Source organism: Scaptodrosophila lebanonensis, unplaced genomic scaffold (genome assembly GCF_003285725.1).
Source record: "Scaptodrosophila lebanonensis strain 11010-0011.00,11010-0021.00 unplaced genomic scaffold, SlebRS2 tig00000001-arrow-pilon, whole genome shotgun sequence".
NCBI classification, from domain to species: domain Eukaryota; kingdom Metazoa; phylum Arthropoda; class Insecta; order Diptera; family Drosophilidae; genus Scaptodrosophila; species Scaptodrosophila lebanonensis.
In genome coordinates, this window is record NW_022060529.1 from 11,993,147 (window position 1) to 12,017,413 (window position 24,267).

Genomic DNA, 24,267 nt, shown 5'->3' on the forward strand with positions numbered 1-24,267 from the left:
CAAAAATCTTTGGAGTCCGTTTTCCCCCATTTGGAGTTAGAATTTTCAAAAGCGCTCACATCCACTGTGAAAGGAAACTTGTGTCCAAATTTCAGCTTCATAGCTCTTACCGTTTGGGCTGTGCGTTGATTGGCAATCAGTCAGGACAAAATGTTTTACATATATAGAGATTGGCGTGCCAAATACTAGCATTTGTATATTGTTTAGGGTATGCCAAAAAGTGGACGGAATGAGGGCACATATAATACAACTCTCGACAAGAACAAATCATTTTTTTATTTGCTCTTCCCACTATAGTCACTATAATTGCAGAGACTTCCATGAATGGGTGGAAGCGTAGCGTTTGTAGCTTTTTATATAGTTGTATGCGGTTTTTATGGCCAAGTAGTAGTATGTATTAAGTCTAATCACAGACATATGTAATATATATTTAAAAATACAAAATTAAACATCACATTTATTGTATGTGCATTTACTTGTTGAGAAAAAATCGTGTTGAAATAAAGTGTTTTTATAAGTATTGAAATGATTCGTATAATAGTTTCAGTTTAACTTCACATCAAAATAAACAGTGAGCACGGCTCGCCAAATATTGTAAGCACCGATTATGATTTCATAAAGATATGAGCCACTGGGGAAGGGTGTCAACTTGAACGATTCGTCCTTAACCACATAATTGTCGATGATTATGCTATGCTGTTGGCAAACAAGACGAATTACCTATCTATGCAGGTTTATAGTGTATGTAAAGCTATGGTCATACTGTCAAATAATTTGCGCCCAAATTTTTCATATTAAGCAAATAGGAATTCTACAATGAAATTGCCCTTTGATCTAACAAACTTCTCTGGGAATCTCCTTTTAATTTTAAAATTTGTAAAATAACCGATTTTGTGCAAATTATTTGTTTGTCTGGCCATACCTTAAGTTATATAATTATTAAGTTTTTAAATTACATCGTACTTACATTGTAGGGACAATTGTGATCGAAATTTGATGAATTCATAATGGTGCCATGAATGATCTTAAAAAGCGGATAACTATTCTTATGTTTTTGGTAACGACAAAAATCGAATGTAACGTTATACAGAAATGGACGATACCCACTTAATTTCTTCTTTATGTTAAAATTAACCTTAAAAGAATTTTAATATGTTATTCATTCTTCATTCATACTTCATTTCAATACTTACTGAAATGTTCGAAACAGGCGGCTTGAGCAGATCGAGTTGCATGCTCAATCCCACAATACCACGACCCAGAACTTTAAGATTACATTTTGAAAAGTTCACGTATGATGTGTCCAAATTTTCACACTTCAAATTTGTAAACCTTGTGTATCCTTTTACATGGATAACTTGCAGCAAGCAAAATAAAAACAAACCGATTGGCGTCATGGCTCAAACCAAAATGTTCATTGGGCTGCGAAATGGTCAACGATTAGTTCTTAATTAGTTACAAAAACGAACCGTTTATTAAATTATAATTGTATTTTTAAAACCCATTTTTTAATAGATTGGTAATCTATGTAACGGGTGTCTCAACAGTTGATTGACATTTGTCAGTTATGTATATTTGTGATCGAAAACAATAGAAGAATTAAAAAAAAGCTTAATTCATTAGATATCTGATTTTGGAATAATGTTTTCTTTATTTACACACATATTAAGGTATATTGACCACTGATTTTGTGCTGTGCTTCCATACTCAGAAACAGGATTAGAAACTACAGCATTAACTGATATTCTTTTCTTTATGGCGTGCGATCTTCAATAGTCTGACAATAGTTTAATTAAACATCCGAGAATCGATTAGTATTTAACGTGCTTCGTTTTCAATTGCTCACATTCAATTAATTCTTTAATCTCTCCTCTTTTCTTTTAATTCTTTAAACACTATTTACTAACATTTTCAATTACCGAGAATTATGTCTTCAGTTATTTTCTTTCATTATTACTATTGTTAAACTTTTGGACTTTAGTTGTTTCACTTTCAAGTGTTCCTAATAATGGTATTTTTCTATGTTCAAAAGCTTATTTAAGTCGTTAAAGTGTTGTTTAAAACAGTGCTGTCAAAAGTGCAACATCATTTTGTGGTTCACGGAATAATTATACAACAAGAATTTAAATTCGCTCTTGAAATCAACCGAAACTGTAAATTATGTGGAGTTTAAAACTGACCAAAATGTTGAGCTACCGTGCTCTTTTATAGCTTTATTTTGAGTCAGCATTTTAGCATAGCCAAGAGAGAGAGAGAGAGAGAGATAGACAGACACACATAATTAAAAATACAAAATTAAACATCACATTTATTGTGTGTGCATTTATTAGTTAAGCAAAAATCGTGTTAAAGTATAAGTGGTTTTTAATTGATTCTATACTTTACTTAGTATATGTATTTAAATGATTCATATAATGATAATGATGTGTCTAATAATTAGAATCAGTTTAACTTCACATCAAAATAAATAGTTAGCACGGCTCGCCAAATATTGTAGGCACCGAGTATGATCTCATAAAGATATGAGCCATTTGGAAAGGGTGTCATCTTGAACGATTCGTCCTTAACCACAAATTGGTCGATGATAATGCTATGCTGTTGGCAAACAAGACGAATTACCTATTAATGCATCTTTATATGTAAATGGTCAGACTGTTAAATAATTAGCATACTGATTCTTTTTGATCTAACAAACATACATTTTTGATTTTTAATTTTATAAAATACCACATACGATTATTTGTATGTCTGACCACATCTGAAGTTATATAATTTCTACACAAATTAAATCGTACTTACGTTGAAGGGACACTTGTGATCGAAATTTGAAGAATTTATGATGGCGTCATGAACGAACTTAAAAAGCGGATAATTGTTCTTATGTTTTTCGTAACGACAAAAATCGAATGTAACGTTATACAGAAATGGACGATACCCACTTAATTTCTTCTTTATGTTAAAATTAACCTTCAAAGAAGTTATATGTTATTCAGAAAATACTTCGTCACTATAAATAAATACAATGCTTACTGAAACGTTCCAAATAGGCGGCTTAAGAAGATCGAGTTGCATGCTCAATCCCACAATACCACGACCCAGGACTTTAAGATCACATTTTGAAAAGTTCACGTATGATGTGTCCAAATTTTCGCACTTCACATTTGTAAATCTTGTGTAACCTTTTACATGGATAACTTGCACCAAGCAAAATAAAAACAAACCGATTGGCTTCATGACTCAACCAAACTGTACAAGTATACCAAATGTTCATTGGGCTGCGAAATAGTCAACGATTATAATCTTAACTAGTGTCAGAAACAAATCGCTCAAACAATTTAAACTGTGTTTAAAATAACCAAATTTCCCTGTACCCAAGGGGTATTCTAGCTTTGTGCGAATGTATGTCGAACGCAGAAGGAGGCGTGTCCATTTGTCTGTATGAATGCAAAGATCTCGGAAAGTATAAAACTTAGAATAACCAAACTGGGTATCCTGATTCTCCTGAGTTAACTTTTTTCCTAATGACCCCCCTCCCCTACTCCGGCGCTATTAGCGGGACTAAAATTTGAAATTTGACTGAAAAAATAAACTCGTCCTTTCTCGGACCTAGGAGAATCTGGATACCAACTTTGGTTGTTCTAGCTCTTATAGTTTTTGAGATCCTTGCGTTCATTCAATCGGACAGACGGACGGACGGACGGACATGCCTAGATCGATTTCTCTCGTCATGCTGATTCTGAATATATATACTTTATGGCCGGACACTTACGATCGGCCAAATTTTTGTCCGCCCAAGGGGAGTGTCCGGATAAAAGAGGTGTCCGATAAGGGAGTTTTCACTGTATATTGCGTCATAATATTCGTCTGAACGAGTTGAAGCTTTACTTTCATACTCAGGAACAGTTCTTTTGTTTATAGCGTGCGGTCTTCAGTTAATACCCGTATATCTGTAGGAAAACGCAAATCAGAAAAACAATTTCATAATGGACAATCGATTTGAACTTTCCAGATACCCTTTCTCAATTAAAAAAGAGATGGCAATGTGTTGTTATTGAATTACAGCAGCACTTCTTTATTGAATTAACTGTTTCAATGAACAATTGTTTTTATTTAATTTTATTACAGCATCCTCTGAAAAACTTGTTCACAACTTTTTGCTGATTGGCAGACACAACACAAATTAGTTACAACTTTAAATATAACAACCTATAAATGTATATAAAAAAGTTTAATGCTTAATCAGATTTGTCATATTCTCTGCTGTATCTTTACATAATTTAAACTATGCCTAGACTGAAGTGAGAGACGTCCTCCATATTTTTGTTGTTTGTTATTGTAATGGAAGTTGTACATTGTGGGATAATAATTGTTTGTTTGGGGTGGCTTAGCTTCCTATATCGATGCATATATGTATGTATGTATGTATGTACCTATATACAAATATGAATGACGTTGCAAAAAGGAAATAACAAGCGCCCAGGGGCGTCAGTCCACGCGTTCTTTATGTTTGGAATTTGTTATTTTAATGTGTGTATGTGTAGTGTTGCACTGTATTTATATATATCTATATATATATGTATGTATGTAAGTATATAACTTAAGCACATGCCGCCATCCTTTACAGCTCGTCATGTTTGGGGCCCGAGAACTCATCGTGCGAGATGAAACCGTTCTTGTCCTTATCCTCATGCTGGAAGATCTCCTCAACCAGCTTGTCGTTCTCCTGCAGCATATTCTTCAGTTCATCAGAGTCCTGACCCTCAACGGCGGTCATTTGTTTCTTCAGATATTCACTGACCTATATCATGCGATAAAAACGAAGCAGATGGTAATTTCAAAAAGAAAATAAATAATTTCGAAACACATTTGAAGAGTACGGTTAGTAACGTGTTGAAGTATAAATCCAGACCCACGGATATTTCACAGAGAAGGTGTAAATTATGAAATAAAAAGTGCGATCCATACATAGACGTTTACCTCTTCGCGACTCAGCTGCTTGTCACTGTTCTCGTCAATCTCCTTGAACACATTCGTGGTGGGTGGCGTGTTTCCAATGTTGAGCAGCTCCACCTCGAAGACGAGCGTAGCCTTTGCTGGGATTACGTTGCCGGCACCCTGGTCCCCGTATCCCAACTGTGGTGGGATGGTCAGCTTGCGTTTCTCGCCTATCAGATGGGGACAGGTTTAAAGTGGCGGGTCAAGTGTACAATCGCTGTCAAACTTACCCACACACATGTCGAGCAGACCCTGGTCCCAGCCCTTAATCACCTGTCCGGCGCCCAATTGGAATGTAAATGGCTGGTCACGGTCAAGGCTGCAAGGAGGGAGTGGCAAATGGTTAGACGCTTGTTAGTCACAAACTTTCAAGTGCAAATGTTTGCACGATTGACATGGATGGGGAAAAAAGACACACATACATAGGCACATATGTAACATTAGGCTGGTCTTATTATGCATGAAGAATCAATCTGTAAAATGCTTTAAAAACAAAAGAGTTTCCATTTTCTTTCAACAGAACCAGTTTGCGAAGCGGCACTGATTTTAAAAGACCCGAATTAGCTGAATTTCATAGTCACACGAAAAATCACCCACAATTTTTGATATCTTTGGCAACTGGACCTCAAAATATTATAAATGTAAAAAATATATGATAGGTCTAGATTCATTTAAAAACTGCGTTGGTTTTTAAGATTGCTTTATTTTTTATAACACTTTTCTTGCTACCATCGGAGTTTCAAAATTTTACTTGATTGGGAATATAAGCGGATCTGTGAGGCGTAGGCAGGTTTATATGAATTATTTATATATATATGATAAACTTAAAAAAAAATGCAGTGTTTTTTCAAACCATACTAGTCGGATTCGTTATTAGATATTTTTGTCATTTTTATAGGCTTTTTTTATTTCTTAAGTTTTATTTAACTTAAGTTCTCTATTGTATTGATTTCTTTGTCGCTGAAATACATTAATAATACGCGAGATTTGACTTTTTCAAGGCACAAAACATCTCTGAAAACATTCTTTCAACATTTTATGCCACTCATAAACTTGTGTTTTAGCTTACTGAATTTAGAGTTAAGGCTAGACAGAAGTATCTGATACCCAGATAAGGTATAAGGTATGGAGTGATTAATAATTCATATTGCAAAATTATAAGTACCGAAAATTTACTAGTTTTAGAAACGCTCTTCAACGTAATTGAAGCACATAGGGGGATGGACTTATCTATGTTTCGCACAAATGCAACCAGTCTAAGGCCGCTTCGCCACACAATTTTGTTTCACGACTGTCGCACATAATCAAGGAGCACACAAAAACGAAACATTTTAAACAATACATCATTTTTTAAAGTCTGTGGAGCTTGTCACCATTCCGAAAAAAATATAAAATAAAACATATGATGTGCATAAACGCGAAATTGTTTGTTTGATGGCCTTGTTCTCCAGACACTTGGCGTGCACGCCCATTATGTTAAGCGAATTACTTTAATTTGCTGCGCGCCATACATAAACTGCCATGGCAAGGATACGGCCAAGTCCCCGGCCATTCTGGAGCATCCTCGCGCTGCTCAGGTATGCATGAGCCCGCCGGGCTTGAGTAAGATGTATGACATGGCACAGTTGCTGAGCAGCATAGATAGGCATATGATTTGTCATATAATTTGATGATTATTATGTGGATATGCTTTAAAGTGGGACATTAAGAGCGAAAATGCGAATATAAAAATATAATATTATGGCTTTCGGCGCAGGAGCTGATATGGAATAAGGATTCCAATAAATAAAAAGGTTAAGACTGCAACTCACAAAAAGATGTGAAAATTTGAATTAATAATCTTTGTTAATAGAGCTGGTAAACTACATATTTACATAGATGTATGAATAAATAATTATTCTGCTCATTTAATAATTGAATGAATCTTAGTAAATATTTATTAAATATTAGAATTAGTATCAACCAGCTGCTTTATATCCAAAATGATTATTTTTTGAGAAGCGATTAATTTTAATTAAATAAAACAATTCTGCTGCTGCAGATTCATAAACTGGATTGCTGATTAAATAATGGAAATAGATTTCTATAATGATTGTTAAACAAACGTTTTGTCGCGATTACAAATAAGTATAACACCAAATAAAAACATGAATTGTTAAGCATACGAGTGTGTGCTACAAAGAGAAACCTTTTGGTGATAAAAACAAATTAAGAAATGCATTGTGATATCGCTTTAGTTTAGTAAACACACACATAGACACACACACACAGATACACACACGTACCACTCTCAATTGAAATGTGTCGCTTGGGCATGCCTGAGGAAAGTTGACGGGAATTGTTGTTGGAAAAGTTAGACTTGCAAACATTTTTCTTTAAACTTTCTGGCGCACTCCCCCTGGTACCGATCATTTTTTAATGAGCCCGCTTGCTGTTGGCAAGAGCGTTAAGATTATTGCACTTGTAACGGCAACAACAACAACAACAGCAAGAGGCAGGGCAAATGATTAACAGGCGACACCCACATGCAGCCAGTAGGAGAAGGTGCTGCCCTTTTTGACGACACTTCTGGGGCACAACACAGCCGCCTGTTTTAAAACTCGTGCCTAGAGCTAGTTCTGTGTAGCAAGTGCCCCCCCCCCCTGCCCCCCACGGTTGTGTGTCTGTTAAATATTTTATGTGCATCTCCTGGGCATTTTGCAACAATACAAACGAATAAGCAAACAGACATTTTTACATGTTTCGTGTTACTGCTCTGTTGTTTTCTTTTCTGTTTTTTTTTTCCCCTACAATTTGAGTTGAAGTTACAACTTGTGCAGCCTCACGATGATGGCATGCGGATTGCCGCGAAATAATCCAAGCAAAGAAAAAAAAAACGGTAGAAAAAAGTGTAGCATAAGTGGTGGAGCGTAACCAAAGTGTCGTCGTTGTCTCTGACGGTGCTGCCGTTCAAGTGGTGGGTGGCTCTGTGGCTGCAGCAACCACAACCACAACGGCGACGGCAACGGCAACGGCAATGGTAACGTAACGTAACGGCTACGCTTTCGCCCAAGTGCAAATCTCTTGATGAAATAAAACAGCGTAAAAAATTTGTTTCGAAAAGCAACAGAAAAACGCGCACGCAACTTGCAGGATGTCAAGAGGCAAGTACAGCAGCAACAACAACAACAGAATATGGCAAGCACTTCCACTTCACGTGTCCCATTCGCAGGGATTACGTGGCAAGTGGCAAACGCGGCAGCCTTTAAGACACACATCGCCATTCTAAACAAGCCAAGGCATCTTCGCCTGCAGCGAACTCTGAATTTTTATTGCATAATTTTCCATGAATTTCTAGCAATATGTGAAAATTTTATAGCCCTGCATGTGTGCTGTCTCGATGCCACAGACACGCTCAGGTGATTTGCCTCCAGTCCCGATAATTTATGCGACTTACAGCCAAAGCCTCTCCCTAATAAAGCCGATTATTCCTATGCCTGCACTAGATCAATGTTAATTGTTGGCACAAATTGGCCCTTGAACGTTGATTTGTGTGGATTAGCGCTCGAAAAGGCATACATACCTCCATTCATATTCAAGACGCACAAATCTTTATTATGAGCATGTGTGTCACAAATAATTTTATTAACTCATATTATCTGTTCATGCAAACACTCGTACGCCAAACGTTTTAAAAAAGGTATACAACATTGGTTCCATCATCAAAAAGTTTTCACTAAATGTTTCTCAGATAAAAACTAATGTTTTTTATTCAATTTTTTGTATTCTATTTCATAATATTTTTGTAGAATATGAGAAATTTGGAAGCACAGTTCTCATCTGCAGCAAATTGTTATTAGATCCAAAGCTGTTCCTTAAAAAAAATTCAACTTTAATGAATCGGCCCGTATCCCTTTTCCAATTCCATATTATTTTGGAGAGCCAAGAAGCTACTTTTAATACCCTAACATATTAGGTTACAATATTATACTACTTATAAGTTTATTATACCCTCATATGCTTAACGCTTTATGTATTTTATTTTTGAATAGACAATTAATAGATCCTGACATAGTAAAATATTTTAAAAAAGAATCTTTCATAAAGGCTATCTTTTCTAACGAGGAATCGAGTAGAAAGTTAAAATTAGCACATATTGTTATATAGTTATCCGATTTTGATAAAACTTCAGATTTTGTTTACTCTTATGATAGCACTAAGTATAAAATAATGGTGCTTTATATGGTTTCTAATAAACTTGTTCTGCGTATGGATAAGACGAGTCTACATGCAAAGCTATGTATTCCTTTGCTGTTATGGTTCAACAGTTCGCGAGGCTCACACGGACGGACAGACGAATCGTCTTGCCACGCTGATCACATAAGTATGTGCCTACAGCCTGAGATAAGGATATAAATACTAGATTAGTATGATTGTATGTAAAGCAAAGAAGAAGGCCTGCCAGACTGCATAATTCTTGTTTAGTATAAAAAGGCAGACTCATCTGTCTGTCTGTCTGTATGAACGCAATGTTCTCCGAAAGTATATGAGCTAGAATAAATCAAACGTGGTAGTCATATTCCCCTAAGCAGGTCAAGTTTGTGGTTTATTTGGTATTTACATATGAACAGTGTCCTTACGATTAATGTTCATATATTATTTGTTCGAACTTGCTATGAACTAATCAAAAACTTGATAATTTTAAATTTTAGGCTTCACATGGCTATAAGCAGTTAAAATATATCCCCAATTTATACATTCTAACCCACTTAAAATATTAATAATATTTTTGAGACATTCAAAGCAACATTTTGGCGACATTTTACAGAAAATCAAATGCTTTGAATAAATTAAAAGAATCGTTTAAATGTGTTGATTGTTTCAGTCAACTTGTCCATCGGTCTGGTCTCCTCCCTCTCGGCCACCCTAGCCCGCTCCCGTAATCAAATATTTATGACCTTGCCTGCAGCTGGTCAGACAGTCAGTCAGATAAACGGACGGCAAACAAAAAAGTCGGCGCATGTCAGCCCATCATTGTTTCTGAACAAGCACAGGTGTTTTGCACATTTGCAAATATATCGGGTTGATAAACACGATAGGGAAAATGGTTTTTCCCTTTCCGATACGCACTCGGCGCATTGCATAATTTTCCGGCTGCTGGTATCGTTGCGATGCGGTTTTCTTTGGGATTGGATTCATGTGTGGATTTTTATGTTTTTTGCATTATCATAAAGTCAAACAACAAATGTGAACTCATTTTTTGCGCTTCTCATACCCACTGCTAAATATTTAATAAGTTTCGATTTCATTGGGCAGACACACACACACAGACAAAACTCACAGACGGACGGACAAACAGACGGACAGAAACACATACCGTTTGCTCGCATTTTCATGCATTCCATGCCAACTTATTTGAAATGTAAACAACCCACTCCCCTGCCCTTGCTCCACACCCACTCGCCAAAACCCCCACTCGACGCACGGCATTAAAAATGCAGCTCAATGGGCGAAAAAACATCCGTTTACCGTTGCCATTACAGCCGTTATTCCACGCAACGTGCTTCCCAGCTTCCCAACTTCCCGCAAAGATCCTCTGCCAGCTCGGCGGGTGGCCTTTTGCGCAAATCATACTACGCCACTTTTACATTGAGTTTCAATCCAATCAAATTGAATCCTTTTTCCGGAGCAGCCGTGTGCTGAGGCATGGGGAGAGGGATGGGGGACAGGGGATGGCCAGCGATGTCTGCACATGACTCATTGATGACCCCGTTTTATGAACGCTGTCCTCAAACGACACATTGCAAGTAAGTTATAAAATCAAATATGCGGAGGCAGACTTGAAAACCACAACACCACACAAGGACGACAGGTCCTTGACAATGGCGACAACTCGAGTTACTTTAACAAAACTTCTGATTACAGTGCACCAAGGAATCAGCGCAACAGCCCAGGGACCGGTCAATGTGCGAACATTTTCCTCGGCTTGTAAAACAAGGCGAGGAGGCGAGAAGGCGAGGCGAGTTCCTGAAATTTATGCGCCTGCCACCAACGTCACGTTCTCGTGCACGTTTTTTTATATCAAAAGCGCGCCAAATGGCTGGCAAAGTGTTATAAATTTTGAAGAGCCCCGAGCACAACTGTTAGAACGCAATGTTGCAACCAAAAATGTAGCCGCTGGCTCATTAATTATTTAAACTATCTACGAGTGTCTTGTCTGTTTGTAGCAAACGTTGCCGACTCCGAAGACGTTTTGTAATTTTTAAAAGAAATACCCGTAAAGGAGCAGGCCATGCATCTGCCCATAAAAGTCGACGCGTCTGCGCTCCAGCAGTTAACAGCCAGAACCCAACAAATGAGAAGAACGGAAATCGGCATGAGCTTTGCTCTTTATTGCCATTTTTGTCGGCTGATTGCTTCATATGGTAAATGGGGTTTGCGCAGAGAAGATCCAAAGCACGCCTTCCTGCCTAACTTTAGATAACATTTTATGCAAGGTATTTTCTAAAGAGTAGCTTATAAGAAAGATAAAAGATATGATGAAGGAATTTCAAATACCAGCCTATTCGAAAAACATTGGTATTTCAATTAGATTAACTAAGAAAAGCTAGAAAGCGGTAACTCCGCTTTTCTATAGTAATAACAAAGGCGTTCTTCTTTGAAGAATTGCTTATGTTTGAAGATCCTAGCTTGCTCCTAAATTATAACACTAAAACAGACTATTCTAAGAATCTGTCGTCGATCTCATCATTAAAAAGAAACAACCAAATTCAATATGAAATGAATAAAGTTTTATACATATATTGACTTTCAAGAACATGCGATGGAGATTGTGTTCTCATAAGCAAGTCCGAACCTGTCCAATGTTGATGGTTGGAGTCCCTTAATTTCTTGATTCCGTATCAGGCTTGGAAGGCTTATGTTTGCTTTGAAAAATTAATTTCCTAACGTCAAATTCTCAGTCTTTTCATTCTTGAGTTTCTACTTTTTTGAAAAAATTTAGTTTTTCAAGACTAAGATCCACATCTTTATTGTTTTTCGAAATAAAACTAAAGTACTGGGTCTACGGGGCAAGTCTTGAATCTGAAATATTTGAATTCTTAGAGAAGCGAAGTTTCTCACAAAACTACCTTAAAAATGTTTCTCCCAACGAGAAACTACAGTTTAGTCAAAATCTTTTCATTATTTTTCTTTGTAGATCATCTTAGAATGTAATATTGTAATAATAAGGAGATGCATTCAATAAAGGAAGGAACTAACCTAGTCTACAAGTATTCAGGTGAGTTAGAAGCTTTGATCTTAATTAAATCTAAGCTTTTATAAAAATGTATAAAAGCAAACAAAATAAATGAATAACAAATTAATATTAAACGAATGAAATCAAGGGAAAGCCAATGTGTATCTGAAAATTTGCTGACCCTAGCATAAGAGCATTTGTAAGATTCCTATGGCTTGTCTCATAAAAGAATCTATACCGAGTGTTCAAAACTGTTGAAGGAGAACGGAATAGTTTTGCAACTAAGATTTCCTAAAGGCATCTTGGTGCCAAGTTAAAACACATCATCAGCCAAATGGGTATTGCATAAGTCATCTGTGGAGCTCATCTCGGCTCTGCATACATCTTCATGACGCTACATTAACTTATGTTTCCTCTGCAATTGTGTCAAGGTGAGTTCGCTTCCAGCAACCATCAACCATCAACCTCTTAATCATTTGCGCACTGAGGCCTAACGCTCGGCCATTGTCTTAGCAATCGCAGTGCATTGCACTGCCCCGCAGCATAGGTCTGATATCTGCCGCATTAGCATCAACAGCAAGCTATAGCTTCTTCCCTTTCCTGGTATTGCGCTTGGCTGCACTAATTGTGTGACAGTCAAGGTTGTCTGCCGTGGCTAATGGCCGCTTCATATAAAGGTAGAGGTAGTTGGTTGGTAGCTGGTTTTCAACTTTCACTTTGGAGCATTTTGCGTGTTTCTTTTTTCTTTGCATCTTGCACTTGCCACAACACTCCGCTTTTGGACACTAAATTGCACTTGTGATGACGACGATGGCGGCACAAACAAATCATGCGAGCTGGAACCGGCGACGTCGCTTGAGATATGACTGGAGAGCGGACTGACTGCCGAACAGACTGTCTGACTGGATGGGTTGCTTGTTTGGGCTGTTGTTGTCAAAATTATGGAACATGCTGCAACTTAACCAACTTGCCCTGGGAATTGTAACTTTGTCGTTGCTTTCGAAAACTTTGATGGTAGTATCTGTGACCAACGGCATCTAACCTTTAACTTAATGGTGGCAGCTTTAAAACGCCACTGGCCTAAACCTGTACAGTACTGTTTCGGGTAAGTATATGAAACACCAATGATAACGATCACTAATAGCATTCAACATACCCATTAACAACTAATTTATGTTTCAGTTTCTTTCAATATCTTAGTTATCGTATTAAGAGACAGCTTCGGTTTCCAAATGTTCCAAATATTTAAAAGACGGAAGCCGCATCAATTTGTATTTGTTGCTTTAATTATACTTCAAGAAAATGTAAACGTCACGTTTCAGATAAATATTGGTATCAACAATTCTAAAAAGAATTACGAATTTTGATTTGCTTCAAGAAATTAATGACATCTTCACGAAAAGCTGATTAACTGCTTAAATATTTATATATTTAGATTTTAATGAAAGGCTCATCTTTAAACAGTTAAGCATCTAAAATGCCTTTTGTGAGGAACCTAATAATAATAAATTAAAAAAAAATCAAATACAAAAGAACAAATCAGTTGAAGAAAAAATCAGCCAAAAATGGATGGATACATATCTGACGTGTAAACATCTGATGCATAAAGAATTGTCGTGTGTAGGGAACTTTCTTGTAGAGTTGTGTCCAACAGAGATCTGTGCTGCGTGAATCACAAGAAGATCGATAGATATATTATCACTGAGTGGATTGCATTGCAATTGGTTATTAAGTTTAGACATCAAAAGAGTAGATTTCTGACGCTAAAACATCTGATCTCACATTTGACGTGTAGGCATACAACTTGAAGAGGTGGTGGTCTAGGAAGACACTACTACCAGCTAGTATTGTTACTTGTTCTATTAAAGCGATGATCTTCAAGTTCAAATGAAAACTCTAATTCTACACTCTTCAAAAAAGACACTACACTACAGCTTGATATTACTCTGCTTTATTTCTCAATTACTTCTTAAAAATGTAGTATCCTAAAAGTGAACTTGCATTGAAAAAATTAGGTATTTGCCTCCATGCCCTTCCCAATACAATACTGTGTGTTATCTTCCAAGCAGCTTCTGTTAAAAAAAATAAAGGAGAGGAAAACCTTTAAGCAAACTGAGGAAAGTATCAAATTTTCCATGCAGCAAGTAACAAATTAATTTTTCGTACACAATGACATGAGGCAGGGGCTGCCCTCCTTGAGAAGAGTGCTGGCATCGTGTTGACGCTGTGCACATAAGGAACGCGAGCATATATCATAAGGAAGCTGGAGAAGCGCTCGTGTTACGCGTCAGGCTGATTAGAATATAGCGCGGCGACAGTGGCTGCATAATTTATGCTTTAAATGGAGGTCTGCGGGTCAACTGCTGACACTGCTGATACTGCTGAGAGAAACTACGAGGACAACAGGCACGACTGCATTTCAACTTGTTGCCACAAACAAAGAAATGAATGTGCTGAGGAGGACGACGACATGCGGTGACAAAGTATGGGCGCACGTGACGGCAGTGGCGACGACAGAACAGGCTAGCATCCTTTTACCTTTTAGACAGGTAGATGAATGTTGGGCCACAACAATGAAAATAAAAGCTGTGAGCCACGTGACAGGACTTGGCTCTCACTCATTATTGAATAACTTATGGGTAGTTGGGGGAATGTGCGACTAAATAGCTGGCACGCGTTCCTTCAATTTTAATTGTGAAGATGGCGCAAAAGCATTGCAACCTACACACTCAGACAATTGAAGTGCCCCAAATAGCAGCCAAATGCAATTAGTTGGGACGCCAGCGCAGTAATCCTTTTTATAACCAATCAAGCACGTATGCAATAAAGGGCCGAAAATGCACGCTACAATTAATTTCTGTATTGAAATATCTTAATTGATTTCTTTCCGCTCATTGCACCTTCCATGTTCCATTCATTGCCAACTACTGTTTGCTTAGGACGCTCCACGTTCATCCAAATATCGCAGACTGTAAATGGCATTTACAAAAGCGACTGTCTGTCTAGCTGGCCATCAAGGCCTGTCAACTGCAAGTGGCATTCGTTTCAAAGGCTTTTCATGCGCAGCTACAAGTAAAAGACCCAGTTGTCTTTAATGGCAGTTTAATTATGGGTAGCAACAAAATAATAAAAAATAAGAAAAACTGTAGCCTGCATTCAGGCGCATGCCACCACATACACACAGCATGTTGCAGCTAATTTCCGGCAGCTACGCACATAGCCTAAAAGCGCAAAAGACTCAAAGACTTAAGCGCACTCAGTCTTCTCAGACTTCCATCCTTTTTTGAGGCTTGCTTGCGGCTACGAATTGCTGAAGATTTTCCCTGAAAGGGGAAGCTGTCGCCGTTGCCGTCAACTTTGGCAAAAGGTAAGCAAAAGCTTTGGATGCAACAAAACAGAATGTTCAACTAAGGCACTTGACTGTGCTTCCACTGGGTTAAGTGCGGCCAGGCATTTAAGCTAAAAAGCAAAACATTAAACAGGCTTGTCAACCCCATAAGGCTTGACTCTACACACCATGGGGTCGAATAAGGCACACAAGTAGTATATTCTTCATTCGGCGACAGACAGGCACAAAGGGTAGAAATGTAAATTTCATAAATTATACAAAAAACAAAAAAATGCGCAATATTTCATCAATTTATGTGCAGATTAGTGGTAAAAGTTTGCATTTAAATAACAAACTGATCTATCTCTGTCCCCCATGTCTGCTGTTTGCTGAAAATGTAGAGAGTTAATTAACTTATTTCTTTTGTTTAGTTGCAATACCTATTTCTATGACTTGACTTCTTTGACTTGAAGCTTTCTTTTCGACTTTGTTTGTTTTGACTTGCAACATCTTTTAATGAAAGTGAATTACAAAATCTTTCAACACAAAGAACGGAAATAAATTTTTTTCTCAAATTCAGATTTTTCTTAAAAAAAGACAAGTGGAAACTAAGAAGTGTCGGATTTATGATTTATTATTATATTCTCCTTTTTTTAAGAAATTTTATTTTTATTAAACTACTATCGTACTACCTACATAATAGATTTCTCTAGTTGCTTTATTTCCTAAATTGTAAAATATAAATCTCAATATTCAATCTCTAAATTAAGCTCGAAAAATACTGCTCGTTCGATTGATTATTATGAACAAATTCCATTTCTATAACTAGTTGACTTCTGATTGCCAGCAATTTATAAATAAACTCAAGTTGCTGATACCCACGAGCAATCTGTTACCAAATTCCCGTGAGCTATATTTGAAGTGCGTGCGAACGGGGTAACATATTCGAGAGTAGAATTTATCTCAAAATTTCTTCGAATTATCCCAATGTGCGTTGTTAACTGTGGCTGCAACAAGTGGCAGACGATATCTTGCGGCTGTTTCGCATGCTCTGCCTGCACTGATTGAGTTAGTGAAGAGGTGTGTGGGTGTGTGAGTGGATGGTTGTTGGCAGCACGCTAAATTAAACAGCAATTGCAAACTTTCAACACAAACTTTCAGATAATTTGCGAGCCAACGTAGAAACGCCGACGACACAGGTGAAGCAAAAAGGTAAGGGGCAAGGGCCCAGTCGCTTTGACTTTTGACGTGATTTTCCATGAAAGTGCCGGTTGTCAGGTGACATCTGCATACACGTACATATTTGTGTATGTTTGGGAAAACGTTGTATGTGCACTTGGAAAGAATTTATTGAGGAAAAAACTAACTAAAACTAAAACTAATTTTTGGTTTTTTACGAGAAGTAAATCCTCAAGAAGTTAGCTTTTAATTGTTCTACTGACTTTTAAATAACTGAATCTTTTAAAAGTGCATAATAATCATTTAAAAAAGGAAGCATATTTTTTTAAAAAATATATATATCTAATCGTAGTTTAAATATTTCAGAGAATTTATAATTTTGCACCCAAGACCTACATGCATGAATTCTTTTGAGAAATAACGCATTAGTTGTTTAATTTAATGTTAACTAACTATTCAGGCAAGCTTTTCGGATAAAATATTATATTTGAAAATATTATGATTACCAACAATATGAATAATACAGGCCTGTTCTAATGATGAATTCGAAATCGACAAAAACATGTGATTACCAACCAAGTGCGGTATTCCACCAAAAAAGGAAAACGATTAATTCTGAAAAACTACTAATGGTTTTGTCTTCCACAAGCTATCTCACAATTTTACATACTTTGAGATTTTCAAGCGCAACAAAATTGCTCGAATTCGCAAATGGAAACCGACCTGATATAGAATGCGAATGAAGAGTATTAAACGATGTTGATTTCGATCTTGAAATATGTGCGGGAATCTTGAAAACACTTCACAGAATTTGTTATGCCTTATAAAAAAAATTGAAATAGCAAATGCAATTTTTTTTCAAGTGTACTATGTAGACATGCAAAAGGTTAAGTTGTAGCTTTTAAGCTGGTCAACAGAATAAACCTCGTTATAAAACGATTTCCTGCTCAAAAGACTCAATTTGTCTGCCTGCACATTCAAGTAGTATGTTGTATGTTTGTAAGAGTGTAATCAGTGGTCTGTTTATAATATTAGGCATAAATCAAATAATATAAAGCATAAATTAGATAACCACGCCAGCGCACCAGCAAACACTTGAAACTGAAAACCAGATGACAGCCTGTGCTAAAATATATAAATAACCTGGGTCGAACGAACTAGAAATGTTTGCTGCTCTTATCAGAGAGTATGGAAATATTTCACTCTGATTGCGAACATACGAGTGGTGGCGATAAGCCCGACACAATGTGGCATGTTGTCTCCAATGATTGCATTTGATAGCAATTTGAGGCACTGGCTGGGGGGTGTATGTTATAAGACACCACACATACGAGCTCGTGTATGTTTACATTTTAATGAAATGGTTGCGAGGCCTTGACATTGGCAGCCACTTTAATGAGGGAAGTGCAGCTTTAAGACTTCTCTGCTTAACATATGGACACATACTAGTATGGGGAAAATGCATTGGCGGCCGCAACAATCAAAATTGTGCAACAATGGAAAAAAGGCTGGAAAGCATGGAAAATGTTGGTGCAACAAAGAGATCGCTTATCAGTTGGCGTCTAATTTACGACAATGAGCCGACGTCCACGTCCAGGCGCCTATGCGGCACATCTGTAATCCCCCTTTCAACGCGCAACGCGCACTCGTTTGGCAGAAACATACACACACATATATGTATGCCAGTAAATTGGTGTCGGGCATGATTTTATGCAGCTTTAATATCGAACTCTTGAAATCAAAATAAGTTTGCACACTCACCTGGAATCGAATTTCTTGCCATCGGCCTGCAGAGTGCCCGTGTAATGCATGGTTAGTGAGTCGCCATTCTTCGATTTCTGATCACAGACATCTGGTTTGCTGATCACATCCACTTTGAGATCCTCGGAACGCACGCTGGCCACCAGAAGGCACGAGAAAATGAGCATTGATTTCATCATGGCTGGAATTCAAGAAACAAGTTCCAAATAAATTAATAAACACAAATGGCACTTGTTTTCTGCACCAGACAACAGGTTTTAGTTTAATTTAATACCAATTATAAATTGCTACAATATATAGGCAAGTTAGAATTCGCCAATCTTATCTTAACTCCTACTAAATCACATTCTACTTGTACATTGCTCGTGCTGATAAAGTGCTTCCACATTGGTAGAAGAAGAGAAAAGCCTGGCCAATAATTTCTGACAGCATTAATTTGATTTATATCTCTGGGGTGCCTACGATAAGAGGCAAAAATTAAAGCTTTACTATTTAAAAACACAACATTTGTTTAAATATGAGTGTGATTTTCTAAAATATCAAATCATTCAAATAGTCCCGAATAACAGTTCTGTATTATTAATATTATATTTATAATAGCGCTAGTGAAGGGGAATTTATCCCTAGACAAAGTATCAATATTTACTAGCTCGGTGAAAATGAGGAAAGGACACACGATTAGCATAACAAAATATTCTCAAATACATGTAGATTTTAAAAACAACTACTCTAGTCAGTTATAATATTAATGCATATCTACATTCATCTGACCTTAAGAAATGAACGCTAGAAGAGAAGCAGAAACTGTTTTAATGCACATATTCGTAATTTTAAAACATATAGCGATATAGAAGAGCAGTGGATTGAGGTGTTGAAATGTCACAGATTTAAATAATCCGGTTAAGTGTGTAATTATTTAAATGCACAGCACATAGCAGATATAGCACACACACACACACACATCCCTTCAATAGACGTGTATTGACTTTTAAATAATTCGCCTTCGTAAACGTGCATATGAATATTACAAATATTAGGCAGAGTATATAACTTATTCGCCTTCGTAAGCATGCTTATGAATATTACACATATTAAGCGGAGTATCTAACGTACAATTGGAAAAAAGTATATATGTTCGAGTGTAATAACGGCGGCTACAGTGAAAACATTAGCCGAATTCTCTTGCCTATCAAAATTATGGCGCATATTAAAGGAAAAAATAGGGATTCATTTGAGCGAATTAGAAAGCATGAAAAAAAGGGCCGCACAGTTTGTTACCCAGCCTAGTCAGTCAAGGATTCACAAACATATAAGGAACATATATGCAATCAGTCATAAATGTTAATTTTAACCAAAAACGAACTACATCTTAGTTTCACTTTCAAGCGTTTTTAAACTATATAGTAGAAGGGGGAATTGTGAAGCACATATGTATGGTTTTTTCGTTGATCCATTTTCTTGCATAAGCGATGACACGATTTCATATTTCAATTCAATTATCAACAACCCATCACCTATAGCCTTGTTCAACAGTGTAGAGTTGTTGTAATGGACAGCAGCAGAGCAAATAAAGAGTGAAGTGAAAAATTAGTCATTATGCAAATCTGCAATTCATTTATGTGTTTTCCGTTGCCGTACATCTGCAGGTGATTATGTAATGCAGCCAAAGCCGAAATTGCGAATTATTGCAGCTTGGACGCCTCGAGCTGTCGTGCTGGTGAGGTGGTGTTGTATGTGTGTGTGTGTGTGCGTGTATGAGTGTGTGTGCAATTGAGCTCATGCGTAATGTTTGTTGAAACGCGAGGCATTTACATTGGTCGCCATGATGCCATCAACAACAACAACAACAACAACACCAAACCACTACAACAAGTTAATCGTGAATTTCGAAAACCGTTAATTATTTCACGAAACCGCTTGACCACATTTTGGGACAGTTTTTGGCCAAATTTTGGCAGCTCGTAGGTGTAGGCTGCCCTTACCTTAACCGAATGAAAGTCGAAATCATGGCCGGCACGAAGATTTATTGCAGCCACCACCAGCTGCCAAATAAAGTGCTAGAAAGCGAAGGTCCATTATCGAAGGCAGACAATTATCTCTCGATTTGGCCAAAGATGAGATGCGATGAAAGGCATTGCGGTATCGAAAACAATACATATATGTAACCACAAAATGATTTGCAATAAATTAAATACATCTTGTCTGCCTATAACGAATTAAACTAATACTTCAAACAATAAAATGCAAACTTTCACTAATGAAAGGCAATGATGACAAAGGCGACGTTGACGCTTCGTTATTGGCCCAAAAGCTTACAATTGGTAACGAATCAATTGGCTACGTGAACTGAACATTAACAATGTCTTCTGGCCCTGGGCATTGCATTTACTGTTAACGCCCTGTTGGCTATGAAGCCGCAATTTGCTTTTTACTGGGATTGCTGGTGCTTCTTCGCCTGCTTCTCTCATTTTATTTTGGAACCAACATTGAGAAAACCAGTTGCCGTCGATAACCGACAACTTTGATCGTGTCGCGTCTTCTTCAGAGTGTTGTATGTTTCTTCGATTTTTTCTTCTTTGTAATACTTTTTTTACTTGAACTGACTTCATTTTTTAGCCAACGTGTGTTGGTGGGTTCATTGAACCTTTCAGTATGCTGCGTATGCGCAATGCGGGTATACAGTTAGTTAGCCTGGTCAACAGTGTTGGGACAGTGGGAATTACAACTGTTTTTCTCCAACATATGTATGTATTTTGTAGTGCTTGTGTGAAGGATTTTTCGTGCAACCCCAATTAGTGGCTGCTTGATGCTAATGAAATGAAAACTTATCAGCAAAGTGGCGTTACTATTCGTACACGTCATGAATTTTCCAGCAACCGGATGCCTACTTTTGAATTTGAAGACAACAACAACAACAAAAAATAAAACTAAAAACAATAGGCAGAGCAACAGCAGCCCATTTGTTGATTAGCTAAACACGACATCGCAGCAAAACGTTGACGGACCGAAGCAATCTTCCATATTGTTGAAGCGGCCGGTCGAAAAGTGGGGCGGCAACGTCAACTGGGAAAGTGCGGAGCGGAGCGGTGGCAGATAGACAAGTTTCGTGCCGCCTGGCCTTGCCCAGCAGCTCCCAGTTCGTTCGTTCAGTTTTCTTTTCCTTTTGATTAGGAGAAATACTATACTTGTACGTGTACAAGTATGTATGTGATCGCCGCAGTTGCGCTCTCTTCGCTTTTGTTTTACTTGCGCATTCGCCGATGAATGTGTGAAGCAAAGCGGGAGCATGAATGAAAAGACACGACACCACTCAGAATCAAAGTACACACCACAGAGTTCCAAGAAACACACACATTTCAGGTGCGATGATTTCAATTTTAAATGTACGCTAAAGTAAACACGTAAGAGCCACCACCACAGCTCGTTCCCAAGTGAAAATATTTGTACCTTTTTTGTGTTGTGTATTATTAATTTCTTTGTACGATACAAACGACGCGAGCAACGATAACGAGCCAACAACCAACTGCCACGATCGAAGTGCGCAAAGCAACTGTTCAAAATATCGGCGCGACGGCATTAACTAAAGAGTGTGCCGAGCTCTTGGAGCAGCAACAGGCACTCACACAAGTACACGCGCACACACACACAGCCATAGATGAGGGCTCGTGCGTACACAACAGCTAACACTTGTCCACGTAATCAAGCTGCCCGCACTGCTCAGGTGCGGAACAGCCAAAACAACAATTGGGCGCAAAAATTACAATTTCAAATAAATACGAACGAATTAAATGAAATTAATAAGCTTAGGTATTTTCCTACCAGTTCTAAAGTCTTCAAAGGCGTATTGCGAGGGTATTAACATAGCTTTTGGATGTTCAATTCCAGTGATTCAACACTTTCCAGCCAGGGCTGTAAGTTGCGGCATATGTCTCAGGTCAGTTAAAATTAAAATTTGTATTTATTTATATTGATCATAAATTACTCTCTATCCTAACGGTGAAAACTTTTAATAGAAAGGCTAAACTAAATAGGAGGAAGGAAGGAATAACGAAACGAATCCATGTTACTAAGTATTTCAAACAGAGTTTTAGAGCTATGACGATGAAACGATGCCTCGAGGCTTCTTTTTAACCATGTCAGTTCACTATATCACTCATATATGCAGCTATCATGACTGCTTTCCCTACATTTCATTCTCAGAACACGCAAAGTTCCCCTACCGAATCGAATTAATTTCAACAAAGATGTAAATATGTATGAATATATGAAACCTATTGGAACACCAATACATAAATGAAAAGGAATGTCTTGGGGAGTAGGAGAGTTTTGTTTTTTATATCAATGACGAATCAATTGTTATCTACCAATTTTATAATAATGTCTATCTTTTTCCAATACTAAACTAGCATTTTTTGATACCTAACCCTACAAATATATTTTTTAGCTATTTTAAATACATATAATTAAGTAGTAGATTTTGTTAAAAATCATTGCAAAGTTAGAATACAAGTTCTATTTTTTGCAAGAACTGAAACTTTGTAAAAGTTTACCCCGCTGCATAAGAGCAGTGCAGTTTTATTGAGTGTTAGTTAATTACAGGGGTGAGCTTTGGTGGAATATCTCAACCAAAAAGTGAGGAAAGTATATATTTTTCACCCGATTAAGCATAAGCTCGACATTAATGCACTTCATAAGCTAACTAACAGGGCATCTGTGTATTCAAATAGTGTGTTAGTCAATAACTGAAAGGAGATTTTGTAAAATTTGTCCCCAAAGTGAGGGAAATCAGTCTAAGCTATTAAGTTTAAACTTGCCTTTAATACACTGCCAAATCAGATCTCGTGTGCGTCCTTAATAAAGAGATTTAGAATTATAGATTTAACTAAACATCCGCAAACGATGTTTATTTTCACATTTGACTTTATAATTCTTATTAAAAATGCACATGACAATTAACAATGAGGTAGTAGATCAATTTTTTTAAAAATATGTTATCTACTTATATCCGAATTTTATATGCTGCTCATATATTATTTCTTATTCACCACTTACTTTTATTAGTTTAGGCTTTAGGTATGGCAGCTCTTTAAATCAATTTTAAAATAATATATTGTGTGTTTTCTAAAAACTTAACCAAAAAGTGAAACACTCAAAAGTGAACAGAGTAAACAGAACCTTCTCCCGCGTCTGTCCAATGTTAACTGATGTGCGACTTGGCAAGGACACAAAAGGATGCTGTTGGCAACAAATTTTGTTGCTAAACATTTTCTGACTCCACCCACAAGCGCATGCGCGGTTTTCCCCTGGGCGGAGCTAAGTAAACTATATCGAATTATCATTTGATAATACTAATGATACCGGCCTTTGTCCTTGGTTCTTAATTGTTTTATTGTTTGGATCGTTAAAGTACGTATATTTACGTTTTAGGAAGATATTAAATTTTACCAAAAAGCAGACATCATTCAGAGTTATGTCTTTACAGTCTCAAAGAAAAGTGTTCATGCAAAATCAGACGCACACTTCCGAACACAAACAACTGGTTGCTTTAACAGATAAATCGTGTGTGTTGATTTTTAAACTACATACGCATATAGTTAAATAGGCATGTGTATTTGTACGAGTTTAAGCGGCACGCCCACGAAAACAAAGAGTCACCCTTGGGTAATTTTACGCCCCACTGAACGCTGACCATTCTAACATAGATTTCGATTGCGCAGCTAAATCAAATCAATTACACGAGCTTAATTCAATTGAATTTGTTGCTCATCAGTTGCATCAGTTGCGAATC

General features: G+C 37.2%; 2 protein-coding genes across 2 annotated transcripts; both read right to left on the minus strand.

Moving 5' to 3' along the window:
- Positions 1-429: 429 nt before the first annotated feature.
- Positions 430-1,344, minus strand: LOC115634489. Its single transcript, XM_030532246.1, has 3 exons — positions 1,194-1,344; positions 968-1,135; positions 430-696 (listed from the first exon to the last, which is right to left on the minus strand). Exons 1-3 carry the CDS (start codon positions 1,233-1,235, stop codon positions 544-546), a joined length of 363 nt encoding a protein of 120 aa, XP_030388106.1. The 5' UTR covers positions 1,236-1,344; the 3' UTR covers positions 430-543.
- Positions 1,345-4,100: 2,756 nt separating this feature from the next.
- Positions 4,101-22,059, minus strand: LOC115627053 (FK506-binding protein 2). The gene is made up of 5 exons (XM_030522601.1): positions 21,927-22,059; positions 18,480-18,660; positions 5,226-5,314; positions 4,978-5,165; positions 4,101-4,798 (listed from the first exon to the last, which is right to left on the minus strand). The coding sequence occupies exons 1-5, from the start codon at positions 22,054-22,056 to the stop codon at positions 4,619-4,621; spliced, it is 768 nt and encodes a 255-aa protein (XP_030378461.1). The 5' UTR covers positions 22,057-22,059; the 3' UTR covers positions 4,101-4,618.
- Positions 22,060-24,267: the final 2,208 nt, after the last annotated feature.

What these genes read in the sequence shown, in the direction of transcription:
- LOC115634489 (XM_030532246.1), bottom strand. Translation starts at nt 1,235, where the DNA reads ATGCAACTCGATCTGCTCAAGCCGCCTGTTTCGAACATTTCA. An exon ending in CGCCTGTTTCGAACATTTCA is followed by an intron (nt 1,136 to 1,193) that starts GTAAGTATTGAA and finishes AATTCTTTTAAG; the next exon opens with GTTAATTTTAACATAAAGAA. An exon ending in ATCACAATTGTCCCTACAAT is followed by an intron (nt 697 to 967) that starts GTAAGTACGATG and finishes GTTTGCCAACAG; the next exon opens with CATAGCATAATCATCGACAA.
- LOC115627053 (XM_030522601.1), bottom strand. Translation starts at nt 22,056, where the DNA reads ATGCCGTCGCGCCGATATTTTGAACAGTTGCTTTGCGCACTTCGATCG. An exon ending in TCTGCTCGACATGTGTGTGG is followed by an intron (nt 5,166 to 5,225) that starts GTAAGTTTGACA and finishes CCCATCTGATAG; the next exon opens with GCGAGAAACGCAAGCTGACC. An exon ending in AGCAGCTGAGTCGCGAAGAG is followed by an intron (nt 4,799 to 4,977) that starts GTAAACGTCTAT and finishes CGCATGATATAG; the next exon opens with GTCAGTGAATATCTGAAGAA.